Source organism: Marmota marmota, unplaced genomic scaffold, assembly GCF_001458135.2.
Source record: "Marmota marmota marmota unplaced genomic scaffold, marMar, whole genome shotgun sequence".
NCBI classification, from domain to species: Eukaryota; Metazoa; Chordata; class Mammalia; order Rodentia; family Sciuridae; genus Marmota; species Marmota marmota.
This window is the reverse complement of record NW_026000168.1, coordinates 6,236,193-6,250,647: the sequence shown is the minus strand read 5'-3', so window position 1 is coordinate 6,250,647 and position 14,455 is coordinate 6,236,193. Positions and strand designations below refer to the sequence as shown.

At 40.3% G+C, this 14,455-nt stretch overlaps 1 protein-coding gene across 7 annotated transcripts in view; it reads right to left on the bottom strand.

The window, feature by feature from the left end:
* Chl1 (cell adhesion molecule L1 like) overlaps window positions 1-14,455 on the bottom strand; it is a 200,282-nt gene that overhangs the window by 48,528 nt on the left and 137,299 nt on the right. For 6 of the 7 annotated variants that reach the window (XM_048787024.1, XM_015494932.2, XM_048787019.1 and 3 more), the window contains 5 exons: window positions 12,258-12,380; window positions 11,119-11,289; window positions 10,055-10,102; window positions 8,531-8,651; window positions 3,318-3,502 (listed from right to left, as the gene is read on the bottom strand). In XM_048787024.1, coding sequence (XP_048642981.1) covers window positions 3,318-3,502; window positions 8,531-8,651; window positions 10,055-10,102; window positions 11,119-11,289; window positions 12,258-12,380 — 648 coding nt within the window. The remainder of the gene's footprint in view (window positions 1-3,317; window positions 3,503-8,530; window positions 8,652-10,054; window positions 10,103-11,118; window positions 11,290-12,257; window positions 12,381-14,455) is intronic. The other variant, XM_048787023.1, reaches the window with a different exon arrangement.

Here is a 14,455-nt window from a genome sequence, read left to right as displayed (position 1 = left end):
GTGTTTTGTAATAGAGAAGAAATATCACAAGTAGAGAGAAAACAATACAAGCTAGACTTCTACAAACCCTAGGGTGTTTTCAGAATGGGCTAGATTTTTAGAGTTCCCAGTATAATTACCCTTTCCTGTAATGGCAAGCCCTCGATATTTAATTTGGGTTTCTAACCAAGAGAAGGAGGAGGAGGAGGAGGAGGAGGAGNGATGTTGCATGAATCCCTTCCATTTTCTGTAATTTTATCAGAACATTCCCTGAGGAACTTAAAGGTCTAATTCATTCCAGTTTTAGAGATGGATTGGGGCAAAGAGAAATTCAAAAACATCTAACCATGTCTGATTACATGAAGCACAGACCTGGCAGTAAAAGTCATCACCTCTTTTAAGTCAAACATATATTTATTTTACTTTGCTCAGCTGAATCAAAAGCCTACATCTTGTTTACAAGATACCAAGGAACAGAAGATATTTAATAAGTAGCACTAAATAAAGAATAAGGAACGATTCTGAAAAATCAGCATGTACTAGGAGGAAGAGGAGTAGGAGGAGGAGGAGTAGGAGGAGGAACGGGGTGGGTGGTGGGGGAATGATGATCATGTCTAAAAGTAAACTCCTCCTTCCACAAGATTAATGAAAATTATATTTACTGCTTTCACCCTTTTAGGGACCAAAAGGGTTCCATGAGAACCATTCTCTCTCTGCATGCATGCGTAAAGAGAAATTCTAAAAATATACTTTCCAGAGCACCTTAAGTAGTTTCTCAATAAAGAGAAAAAATGATCAACTCTTCCTCATAAACACATTATTTACATCTTGACAGTGCTACTAGCTGTTTTAGGAGTAGCGAGAACAATTTTTTTTTTTCCCCAGGAAACCTATATTCCTTTGGAGTCCGACAGTTGACATTTTTAATTGCATAATTAATTTTTACATCTTTGGCTAATTTATTTATTTATTTATTTTGCAAGCCTTGCGTTTCTTTTTGAAAGCCTCGGTCTTAACAGTCAAGAAATCCGTGGCCAGATTGTTAAAATATTCAGCTACCGTAGTGATGTTCCAGCCATCTGGAAGGATTTTCTGAAACACTCAGCAACTCAGAGTTGCTACAGCTAACAATTACACATGTCTGATTGGTGGGGTTAGTGTGTGCTGGGGAGGAGAAGGGGTTGTAGAAAAATATCCTTGTAGCAGTACGTAGCCCTATCATATAGACACTTCAGAGGATGATTAAACTTAGAGACAAAATAAATCTTTCAAACACTTCCTCTGTGAATATCATTGTGAAGGATTTATTGTCAAAGGCGTATATCTCTGATGCCACGGGGTGAACACAGTGCATAGTATTAGACTTCCTGCTATAGTATTAGACTTTCTCCTCTTGCTAAACCAAAGAAAATGGAATTCTCATCTGTGGTTTTCGTTCTATCACAATTCACCATATCCACGGTGGAGAGGGTTTAGAGACACAGTATTGCTCGGAACAAGGTCATTACAAAATCAATTATCTTAACATTTGCTCGTGAGTGGGATTTGTGTCTGAGTCTCTCTTTTTTCACATTAATTAAAACAACAGACCATTACCTAGGTGTTCCTTGGGCAAACTGAAGCTCTCAGAGGTGAACTTTATTGGAATATTAATGGCAGCCCTAGAGAGAAGATCTAGATGGTAGCCTGGGAGAGCAATCCCCTTTCAATGGCTTAGCCTACATGGCACTAAATAAGTACAAATGCAGTAATCATTCCATTAATCTGATCAATGCAGTCAACTTAACCACAGATGGAAGGCCTCAATGTGGTCAGACCCACAGAAAATAGTCTGCATTGGTCAAATTCACAGCAAGATCAGATGATTTGCACTTCTGTCAGCGGGGACAGCCCCAATCGCCACATTGTGTGGCTTCCCTCTTTATTAAGTGGGGTCATCACTGCCTACTTATCTCTGCAGATACAACAAAAGATGATAAAACTGACCCAGCTATCTTATTCCTCGCTCGGTCTATACCCAAAGGACTTAAAAACAGCACACTACAGGGACACAGCCACATCAATGTTTATAGCAGCACAATTCACAGTAGCTAAACTATGGAGCCAACCTAGATGCCCTTCAGTAGATGAGTGGATAAAAAATGTGGCATTTATACACAATGGAATATTACTCAGCATTAAAAGAGAATAAAATCATGGCATTTGCAGGTAAATGGATGGAGCTGGAGAATATAATGCTAAGTTAGCCAATCCCCCAAAAATAAATGCCAAATGTTTTATCTGATATGAGGATGCTGATTCATAATGGGGTTGGGGAGGGGTGGGAGCAAGGGAGGATTAGAGGAACTCTAGATAGGACAAAGGGGAGGGAGGGAAAATTGGAGTAGGAAAGATGGTGGAATGAGATGGTCATGTATGAAGACATGACTGGTGTGACTTTACTTTGTGCACAACCAGAGATACGAAAAATTGTGCTCTCTCTATATAATACGAATTGTAATGCATTCTGATGTCATGTACAACAAATTAGAATAAATTTTAAAAAGATGGTAGAACCTCCGCTGATCTATAAAGCTTGGATTTACAGAGATGACTCCTGTACACTGTGTGTTTTGTGCTTTTGAATAAGAATGAACCTGTGTACCATACATATTATACTATCTATTCTTACATCCCCAGTAGCAACTTGCTGGAAACCGTCAGAACTCAAGATCCATACAACACATGGAACGTCATCCATGCAACATATTGAGAACCATCTCAACTCAAGATATGGGTGAAAAAAAAATGTAGAATTTAGGGTAGCGCTACGACAATTTGCCTGGCACGTTCCTTTGGTGAAGAAACTAATGTGCGGAGAAGTGAAATAAAGACACAGAAAATTACAGACGCCACGAGACACCAAGTCCAAATGTTGTTCCAGGCACCGTGGAGGATGGTGTGTATCTAATCTGTCATCTTGGACCTTCCTTCTCGTACTGTTTAAGGTTGGACCTAATCATACCGAGGTCACTATAGAAGTCATTTGTCACATAGACAATGTAGGAGAAGAGGTTTAATGAATACATGAACAAATCCGGAGATCATCCCTGTCTGTCCTTCATGTGAGACCTTTTCTTGTCCTTTGTCCCTCTCATGTGTCCCTCCCACCCTGGTTTGGCAGGTTCATGACAAACTGGAGTGACTGACGTGTATTATAATTCTGTGCCCAGGCTCAAGTAAAAAGCTGGGAATCTTCACCTGTTTTAACATTCACAGGACATAGTCCAAGCCCCACTCATGGTAGGAATTCTTTTTCTGTTTCAAGTAGAAACTAAAAATCATCCGGGGAAATGTACCTTCGACGATGACACGAAAATTGTGGCTGGCTGTTCCCAGGTCATTGCTGGCCGTGCAGCGGTAATTCCCTCTGTCCTGGTAGGAGATGTTCTCGATCTTCAGGGTCTTGCCATAATTTTCTTTTGTTTCTCTTCCCTTTGGTAAATCGCCAGCCAATTTCGTCCATTCCACCTGTGGAGTCGGTCTGTAATAAATAAATAAAATAAATTACAAGATATTTTCCAAATGGGAAAAGATTCCTACGGGTAGGTTGAGGGAGCCAGAGATTATAGCCCTCTTTCCTGCAGTTAATTTGAAAAACCTGATAAAGTAGGACCCAGGAAAGGGAAGCTGGGACTGTCCTTGCGGTCCCCAAGACGGTGGCATTGGGGAAGGTGGCTCAGATGCAGAGCCAAGTGCATAGCCCACTCATGTCAGGGCAATTTAAGACGTCACAGTATGTAAAATGCTAATCCTGTGGCTTTTCCACTCTTTTTTTTGCGGGGGAGGGGCGTACCAGGAATTGAACTGAGGAATTGAGGAATTGAACCACTGAGCCACCTCCCCAGCCGTATTGTGTATTTTATTTACAGACAGGGTCTTACTGAGTTACTTAGGGCCTCAATGTCGCTGAGCTGGCTTTGAACCTGTGATCCTCTTTTTTCAGCCTCCCAAGCTGCTGGAATTACTGACGTAAGCTTTTCCATCTGAGGGCATGTGGGAAAGGAGGCAAGCATCAAATCTCCGTTGCCTCACTCCATTAAAACATACGTACAAGCCAGGAGCACTAGCACAGGCACACTTATAATACCAGCAGCTCAGGAGGCTGAGGCAGGAGGATTCCAAGTGCAAAGGCAGCCTCAGTAACTTAGCAAGGCTCTAAGCAACTAAGGAAGACCCTGTCTCAAAATAAAACATAATAAGGGCTGGGGATGTGACTCAGTGGTTAAGCGCCCCCTCTGGGTTCAATTCATAGTATAAAAAGAAAAAAAACCATACAAACAAGACAAGTGGTAACTTGTCACGGACTTTATGTGCAAGGGAGTTGAGACACACTGGTTTCAAGTGGTACAGCACATGCCTTGCATGTGTGAGGCACTGGGTTCTATTCTCAGCACCACATGTAAATAAATAAAATAAAGGTCCATAGGCAACTAAAAAAATATTAAAAAGAAAAAGAAAAACCCCCTTATTGTGAAAATTGATGGGATTTTTAAACATGGCTAATTTTAAGTGGTAGAGGACAATTTTATTTTATTTTTCCCTCCCCAGTTGGAATACAAAGGGTGAGTGGAGGAAGGTTGATTTGTTATTTTTATTAACATTGTATGGTCTTCCTTACCATAATCCTTTTAACCACGAAAACCTGAAAGTTACTGAGTCTGCACTAAACTTGGATATGGTTAGCATCATTTTATCAGTAACGAATCTAAAATTCCACAAAGCTGATTAATTTGCTTAAGGTCACAGGAATAAAAAAAATGACATATTAGCAGTTCAGTCCATCTGACTCTAATCCTGTCCTTTTTATTACCGTGTGCTTTGTACAGGACTCCCTGTCCTTCTTAACTCTACATTCTTAAAATATTTGCTTGCCACCAAATTATTAATTATTATCCATTCAATTACTAATTTAATTATTGCTAGTTAATAATTAAGCCATTACCTCAAATTGCTTCTATCAATTATCTCAAATTGTTTGTATGCATAGGCAATGGGTAAAATAATTATTATGCAAAAAAGCACCGCAGGTTAGATGAAGGCCCTTGACACACATCTGTTCTCTCCGCCTTCTGTCAAAGCCCAAGGGCTGACCTGGATTATGGATTGGAAGCAACTACCTTATATTGCACCACGTTTGCAGCACCTGGCCCCCGTCCTCAGGAAATTGTAATAATGGTCAGAGAGGAACATGAGAGAGCATTAGGCTTTAACTTCCTGCCCACACACCAAACAGGAGGAGTAGCCCAGGTCTCCTGCCTACTTGTCTTTCTCTCCATCTGTTACGGGGGCAATCTGCCAAGCCCCAGGATTCTCTGGACCTTGGTGCCTTCCAAACAGGAGTTTTTCCTGAGTCTGCTTTAATCGTGCCAGCATCTCACTCTCCACAAGATCTGTTTTACCCCCAGTCCTTGAAAATGACCAGTTTTCTAATACCTTTCCCTCCAAAGAATCTAATAAGCTGATTTTGAGACTCACATGAAGGAACATGCAATGTTCTCGAAGGGTGGATTCCTGTCACTGCGAGAACTTCTAGATAGAGTCATACAGTTTTTTTTTTCTTTTCGAACTTCAGGAACATTTCCTAATAGCACTTGGGTAATGATGTTTCCAGCCATTCACTTGATTCTCACATTATCCTGAACTGAGTTAGACTTAGATGTAATTTGCAGCTGGGGACAGGCAGGAGGCAATCCCAGTCACCTTTCCCTGAGCTTAGAGAAGTGACTTCACTTCTCCCAGAGGGCCCTTGGGTTTCATTTACCTAATGTGCTAATGGGAATAATTACAGTCTCAAAAAGTACTGATGAGGGTAAAATGAGTTAATGTGTGTGAAGTCCAAAACCAAATGCTTGACACAAAATAAGGGCAGGATGTCTTGGCTATGGTTATAATTTTGTTACTATGAAAGGTTGGTGGTTTAAAACTCCCCAGAAAAAAAAATAGAGTAAATTTCAAAACTTTTTTTTTTTTTTTTAAACAATGTGTCACTTTGATGTAGAAAGAGAACTAGACAGACAGGATGCCCAAACCAAACCTTGCATGAATGAGAACTACTTTAAGCCAAACTTCTTGGGACAAGGTTTCAGAATCCCCACATCCTGAACATGGAGCACTCTCTTTACATATCGCTTCATGACACTTTAATTTCTATAAAGCACATGAGAGCATTTCTAGTATTCCGAGGACGGTCTGTTCAGTCAACTCAAAAGGTAAATGATGGCATTTGTGAGAGATCAGTGAAAAGAATTATTGGGAGGTTTGCCCCGACCAACCCACAAAAGCTTGAAAAAAAAATATATAATTGTGACCACTGTAAACACATACCAATACAACAACAACAACAACAAAAATGGTGGTGGTTACCATCAAACTGAGAGTTAGGGCTGTGACCTCCTAACACAATGCAGAGACCAAACGTCCTAAACAGGGGTCATGTCACAGCATATAGAGCATATCAGAGTATACAGGTGATTTGATTCACACAACCAACCTAGATACTTGTTCTGGGTGGAAAAAAACAATCTACCAAGTGTAGGATTTCTTGAAGCAATAATTTCCATGCCTTTTCTTTATGATCTAATTTAAAATTAGTCATTTGGAATATAGACTGAATAATGAACGAGCGACTTTAAAATTTCAAATCCTTGTTCAATTCAACAGACTCCCCAAAGCCCATAGTTACAAAACTGATTAAGGTGTAAATGAATAAACCAGGGTGCCGGGGAAGGAAAAATATTTTTTTTCACGGAATTCCTGATAGTAGGGAGGGATGGTTCCATGCAGAAGGATAGTGGTAGATACAGGTGACCTGGTATGACCAAATATTAAATAAGAGGGCACCAGTTTACATAGACATGAGAAGCTATGTGGTAGGCTTTTTCTCAGAGCACAGAAAAAGATAACAGGACACCATTAGTATCAATGTGAGCCTTCCACAACTCAGTTGTAACATCCTTGCTACTCTGTATACAGCAATAGAATGCCTAACCAGAAATGTGTATTACCTCTTGTGGGAAACAAAGAACTCGTAGGTAAAGGACCCTAACAAGAGTATGTAAGGCTATGCCTCCCCACACTTAATGCTAACTAAATGTTCTGGATAAGAATCCACTGAGCCTATGTCAGCACAAATACACACTGCTTCTTGCTGAATGCCCTGTTGTCCTGTGGTTTTGTGAGAGAACCCTGTGTTAGAGTCTGTAAACAAGTCTGGATGGTGCCTGGCAAAATGCCAGAGGGAGTGGTTTGTGAAGTAACACCAGCAAGCCATTAAGTGTGGAGATTTCTTATTGGTTGACGGATGTATCTAGTTTATGCTAATTAAGATAAGCTGTGTGGAATGTATATGTGTGGAATGTATAAATACCTCTGTTGTCCTACAATAAACGGCTCCCATTCCTGCTGTATCAATGTACACAAGTTGTTCGTCACCCACAAACCCCCCCCCCCCCCCCCCCGGTTATTTTGCTGCAGCCGGCCGGCCTTCGGCAGATGGTGTATCCTCCTNCAATTTCCTTGCCAGCGTACCCCATGTTGCTTAGTGGAAGTGGAAATAGGACATTTTGCAGTGACATTGCATGTAAGGTGACCTTGCTAGGACCAGGGCGGATCCGGGTTTAGGGTGTTCCCGGTTTAGGACAATCCGGGTTTAGGGTGGTTCCAGGTTTAAGGTTATTCCTGCTGGGAATAGGGCGTATCCTGCTGCCTGAGTTCCCCTTGAGTTCTCAAGGGATTCAGACAGTATTTTTTGGGAGACAGAAGCCCAGTGGGGGTGGATTTGGGCAGAGAACGTGGATTTCCCCAGAACGTGATTATAGACGGCTGGTGTGAGTTCGGGAATAAAGAGTTGCTGTTTGAATCTACAAGCTGTGTGGTGGCTCGTGATTGTGTGCCCAGCCAGACTGTGGCAACCCTGCAACAGTTACTCAGTAAATATAACAACTCCAAGAGATGACCAAGCAAGGTCCCTTAGGGCTTCGGTGGAGGAATTGGAAAAGTGTATTGCTTTCTGAGCTCATTGGGTTTTGACATGAAACTTTCTTGAATTCCACGGTCTGAACCTGCTTGTGTGCCAAGGGCAGTGGGACAGAATACCAGTAAATGGAAATGAGAAGGGGCAGAGCTGGCACTGTAACAAACAAAAGTGGGACCAGCCAAGCCAAAAGGGCAAACCTGGCCCAGGAGGACCAAGGCTCATGGCTAGCAACCTCAGGCTGCAAGGTGCGCAGCCGTCTTAGACCACCGGCTTAGGTAAGGGGAAGGCCACCTTTGTCCTCTCCATTCACGATATCACCAATCAAACACAGAGGTGTGATGACAAGCCAATTTCAGTCATGGCCTCAAGCCTGCAGGGTGACGTCCCAGCCACTTCTTTGAGACATTCGGTAACCAGGGTTATTTTAAAGAAAAGAAGCGAAGCATTTAAAATCATGCATGCAAGCACATTTCTCTCGGATGTCTCATTCTTCAGGGAGTGGACCGAGTTCCGAGCAGGAGCCAGGGTACTCACAGGCCCTCGGCGAAACACTCCAACAGCAGGGTGTCCCCTTTGAGGACGGACACTGAAGACTCGCCACCACTCTCCGGGGGAGGCAGTAGCAGCCTAGGCTTCCTCTGCTTGATGGAATTTGCTACAAAAGAGAAAAGAAAAGTCAGACATTTTCAAAGGCAGATAGTTAACACTCTGTGGCAATCTAGGTAGGTGTGTGTACCTATGAGTGTGAACACGCATCTACGTACAGACACATATTTCTACGTCCTTGTTGAAACAGACTGCCCTCCCTCTTTGCAGAAAGAGTGGGTTGTCCCTGAGATGTGCTAAGTGCAATGAAAAGTTTTATAAATGTTATGATTTACATCACCTCATCTAATTCAGAAAATCAGCATTATTCCAATAATTTCTCGACCACGCCCTTAAGTTAGTTGATAGGCTATGATTTTATATTCTGCACTTTAACCAGGCTGCACCATGCTTGATGGTTATGTGATCTTTAAAAAAAAAATTAATTAATGTGCTGAAGTATTTGATACGGTTTCTATTAAAATACACTTTCCTGGACTCTGCATTCAGATTTCTGATGGAAGGAGCCCAGGGCCTTGCTAAGTTGCTGAGGCTGGCCTCAAACTTGTGATTCTTCTGCTTCAGCTTCCTGAACTGCTAAGACTACAGGTGTGTGACAACACACCTGGCTGAAAAGTTTTCAATTCAGTGTTAGAGGATACAGAAAAATATACATTGAAATTATTGATCGCCAAGAAAACTACTGCCGATGAATCAGCCCACCTTAACACTGGGGGTATGCCAAGGGGGGCCCTCAGCCACCTCTGCTGATATCACCCGTGTATTAGAAATCCGAGTTCAGTCTCTAGTCCACATGATAGGAGAGGACTACACATTGCATTTCTGTAAATGATTCTTCTAACCTTAGAAAACTAGTCCACTCTCTAATTAAGCTTGAGACATCCTACATTGAACACAATTTCTGATGAATGATCTATGGAAACAAATAAAATTAAAGATTCCGTAGATAAATGAGTGGGGAAATTATTTCCAACTATATTCTTTCTCAGAGAAGCACAATGCATAATGGCCTATTAAGTATTTTATGAAGCCTTACAGGAAAAAAACATTCATGTTTCTCTATTTCTCCTGACACTTAGCTATACATAAAGGAAGGGAAAAACTGAATGACTATCAACCTCATAGACCATGAGACATTTTGAGAGACCCCAAATAATTATTCCATCAAATATATACATTATACTATAGCTATCTATCTGTATGCTACTTCTATTATTTGTAATTTTTTCATTATATTTAAAAAGCTACAGATTTATAAAGATGACTCCTTTTGCATGTAAGAAGAGAAGGGAGATAACTATACCCTCTATGCTAGTCTCTTAATAAGAATATAACCATTTTAATAAACTCGTGAAGGTAGTAAAGGAAAAAACTCAAATTCTGAGATGAAAATGAGCTACTTTAGGTGAAAAAAAAAATGAGAACAGTCTATACATGCCAAGTTCGACTTACCCTTGGAACTAATTTCTGTGGATGAACTTGAATCATTAGCATGCTTTACTGAAATATAAAAAAAAAATATGGAAGAAAAGAAAACACATACATAATGGAAGATGCTGATATCAAGAAAGAATGAAAAATCAAATACTTTTTTGGTCAGGAAAATTACAACATGAGGTCGAACCAGGCTTCACTAGAACATTGGACTAGAGGTTTACATGGAAAGAGGATTTTAAGACGAGCTAGCTTCCTCTTGAATCACCAAACGTTAATCCAGTTGGGGAGGATACAAGTCACAGCTGCATTAAAGAGAAATTAGGATCCTCCAAAAAAAAAAAAATGTTGTAGTGAAGCCTGGCACCGTGTGTATTCATACATAATCACGAAAAACTCATGTACCTAATTAGACAATGGGATGGTGATGCCAACTTTCCATATACCAGGGCCAATTATGCAGTCAGGGAACTGTTGGGGATTATCTCTTCCCTTTGAATCTTATGGTTCTTCCTCCCACTAATTACTTTTTTCCCATTTGGGAACCCAGACTGGCATCTGCAGAATCAAGTAGGAAAGAAGGGGGCAATTGGAATAACTTTTGCCAATTTGGTCTGAGGACAAAGAAAAAGCTTGATGTGATGGAAATGTTATTACCAGACTCTTTGTATTTTTTGACTCTTTGTTATGTTCTCTCCCATTTTCAGCCTGCTAGTTTATCCAAGGTCACGGTCAATCAATGCCTGAGACAGGCTTAGGGGAAAAAAAAGAAAAGAAAAGAAAGAAAACCCTGGGATTTCACTGTGTATTTCAGCCACTGAAAATGCCTGGATCCTGCAGACGTCAAATGAAACACATTTGGACTGTGAATTGAGATTTGATTTTTTTTCTGGCTGCCAGAGACAGAGCTACTGTGGACCTGCAGCTGCAGATGTCTCTTTCATCTGGATGCAGTCTCTAGAGTTGCACTCAACAATGATGGAAAAGACCAGCCTGTCTTTAACTGTCTTCACTCAGGATGAAATCGTACACCGTATTTGCATTCAGCGCACGCGATGCCGTGATAAATTATTTGGACTTACAACTGTTCACTGTGAGCTTCATTGGCATCTTTTGAACGATTGTCCTTAGTCTCGGGAACGCGGCAAAGCAACAATAATCGTTCCGACTGTCTTTTTCTTCCACGTTTGCAAAGTACAGATCTCCCTTTTGGCTCATGTATACTCTCTCATCCTGTTCGATGTGTTCTAATTCTGAAAAGAAATACCTTATCGTCAAAGGGGGGGACGGTGCTACCTCATCGTTTTTATTTCATGTCTGTTATTTATTTGACTTGATTTTTCTTATCTTTTTTTTAATTGGTTTGATTTTTCTTATGGACAAGAAATCTGTGCATTCAAATTCTTCTTACCATCTAGGTCTCTCTACCTGTGCTGTGCTGGTCGACAATGGCTTATCCAAAACCTGATCGATTGAGATCAAGGTCTACTTCTTACTTTCATTTGCTTCAGATGGTATTTCTTTAAAACAGAGCTCCCACCAAAACTGATGTCTATAATATTAACCTCCCTGTCCTGGAGGTAGCCTGGGATGTTCTAGAGTGACTGGAATGTGGAAATTTTGATGGTAGCCAGGAGTAGCTTCATTTGCTACCTCCTGAGTGCTGGATAAATATTTTTCTCTGTGGGCCACAGTGAAAAGCACATCCAGGAAGACGGCTAAGGCTCACTAGACGTGGCCTCTACAAGAGCCTGAGATTTCAGATCGAGAGTCAGCAAGCCTTTTAGAAAACTGAGCACCAAGGTGGATACTAAATATGCTGTGGGTCACTGCATTTAGCAAGCAGAACATTGCTCACAGAGACAAAGGAAACCAGCAACATAATCAAGTCCTCCTCCACTCTAGCACGGCCTATATACCAAGGGTAGACCAGTTGTTTTGGAATATGGAAACTATCCTTTTACAGACACACTCAGTCATCTGGAGAATCTCTCCTCTTTGAAATATGATAAAAATCAAGAGATAACTTTAGTACTTTTCTAGTGTTTTCAGGTACGCTATTCCATTTGTATTTAGGATGAGGGACAAGGTTTCATTGGACCTCATTTTACAAACCTACTTGAGTCGACATGGATACTATTATAAGAATATTTTATTTTTTTGGATTTTTTATATGATTTCCATGATGCATGATGCCCCCCCGGGACAGAGCATTACTTACCTATATTCATCCAATAAATGTGTAGGGGCGGGAGACCTTTAGGAGGAGTACACTGGAGAACGATAGGATCTCCTTCCTCCACCTCCAGAGGCTCAATTTTTTCTTTGGGAAATTTGGGAACACCTGGTATGAAGATCATTTTAAGACATTATTTCAAAATGAGCTTTTCATTTCAGCTAATATCTTAATAAATTCTCCATTTAAAAAAATATATAAACATTTTTAGGACACTCAACCCTGTTCTGACATTTGCCCTATAGAGGTAAGCACTAGAAAGATTCTGATACACATTCTTATGCAACTTTGCACATCATGCACATCACTTCTGCACTGTGAAGTCTTAGAGAAAGATATTTTTTGCTATGTGACATCAATAAGGCAAAAATACCCCTGTACATATCTTTCAGAGCAGGGGTACAAATCACAGGGTTTGCTCTTTTTTCAGTTTTGATAGACATGGACTCTTTTCTCTCCAAACACTGTGATTTCTTTTTGGCCATGGTGTATTCTCTATCTCTTGCTTTAGTGCAAAGGCCTTGAATGTGACTGGTAACTATTCCATTCAGAGTAAAAACCACATCAAAAAAAAAATTTTTTTTCAAATCCCATGTGGGAAAAATCACAAAAACATAATGAAAAAGTCAAACAGGACTACTTTAAGTTGCAAAGAGAGCCAACCATCTTGGAGTCACTCCAATAAATGAAACCTTAAGTGAAATGAAATTGATGTAGGAAACTTTCTAATATTTCCACCTATGGTCTCCTTCTCATATTGAAGTCAATTACCTGAAAGAACAATCCAGTTACAACATGACTATAAGTCAGAACTGCAGAATGTGAAATACAACATCGATGTTTAAAATTGTTCTGAGTATTTACAAGGATATTCAAAATGCATACTGCCTGGATATTATATGGGAGCCTTTCAACTTTCTTGAAATTTGCATTCTAGAGTTAGGCAAACTCTGGTGGAGAAAATAACCTCATGAAGGAATTAGTAACAGTCCTGCCCCGATGGAATTTATAACCAGGTTTTCCCATTGTTATCTTTTTTGATTAAGTTGTGATTCACAACCAATCGTCCTTTTTCTTGGAAATCCAAAGCCCTTCTTATTATTGCAGTCTCTTTTGAGAAGCTTTGTGCATTTCCTGTATATTGTCATGCATTCTTTCAAACTCAACCCCAACTCTTGAGTAGTTGAGGGTATTTGCTGACATTTCTCTTATGGGTGCACCAGCTGTTTACAATAAATTGCTTTTTGTCTAAATTCAGGGGCCTTTCAAAGCTTAGCATTGCAGGAGGTTACTGTGGGGTTACTGCAATGTCTCTGCAATTTGGGAAAAGCATACTTTAGTTCTCTTTCTAATTCAGCCGTGCCACAGTGCTTCAGTAGATGGATTCCCTCTTGATCAAATCATCCGAGCAGATGTCTCTTGGAAACATATTTGAAATGACGAGCGGCTGTGAATCATGCTTCTGGGAGAAGTAGCACAAAATTCCCACTCAAAGTACATTCAGTAAACTCACTCTGTTAAGATCCTAGGTAGAAAATATCATTGGCAGCTCTTGGGTCAAGCATTGGTTTCCATTGAAGGCTAATGTTATTCAAGTCATTCTGGAGGAAGAACATCTTAGGCAAATAAGATGTAGCAACTAATACAAAACTGTCAGGTGCCCAGGGCTTCAAATGCAAGTCACCTGTTTAGTGTTACTTACTATAACCAAAGTTCAAAAGACGCACACTTCCCCATTAGGCAACTGTTTAATCTGTTTAAACTCAGTTACCAAGAGCAAAAGAGGCGAGGCAAAGTAGATCAGAAAATGGAAGGACCATAATAATCCTCCATAATAAGCCAACTTTACAAGGCTTAATGTAAATACACAGGTCGCTGGATGATATCTACAGTAAAGTAGATAATTAATAAGGTGCATCAATACCTAATTGGAGAACTGATTTCTCAGAGCATTCAAGGAAATTTAATGATTCAGAGAGTGCAACTAGGGAAGCTCAAACACACCCTCATTAATTAAATGTAGATTATAAAATTCTAGTTATAAAACTGTAAATATGTAACCCAACTGGCTTCTAAAGCATCAATAATGAAAAAGGAAAGGAGAGAAAATTTATACATCTACCAAACCCTTTTACACAGGCCATAAATCTTTGAGACAGCTTTTAACTAAAGACGAAATTAGT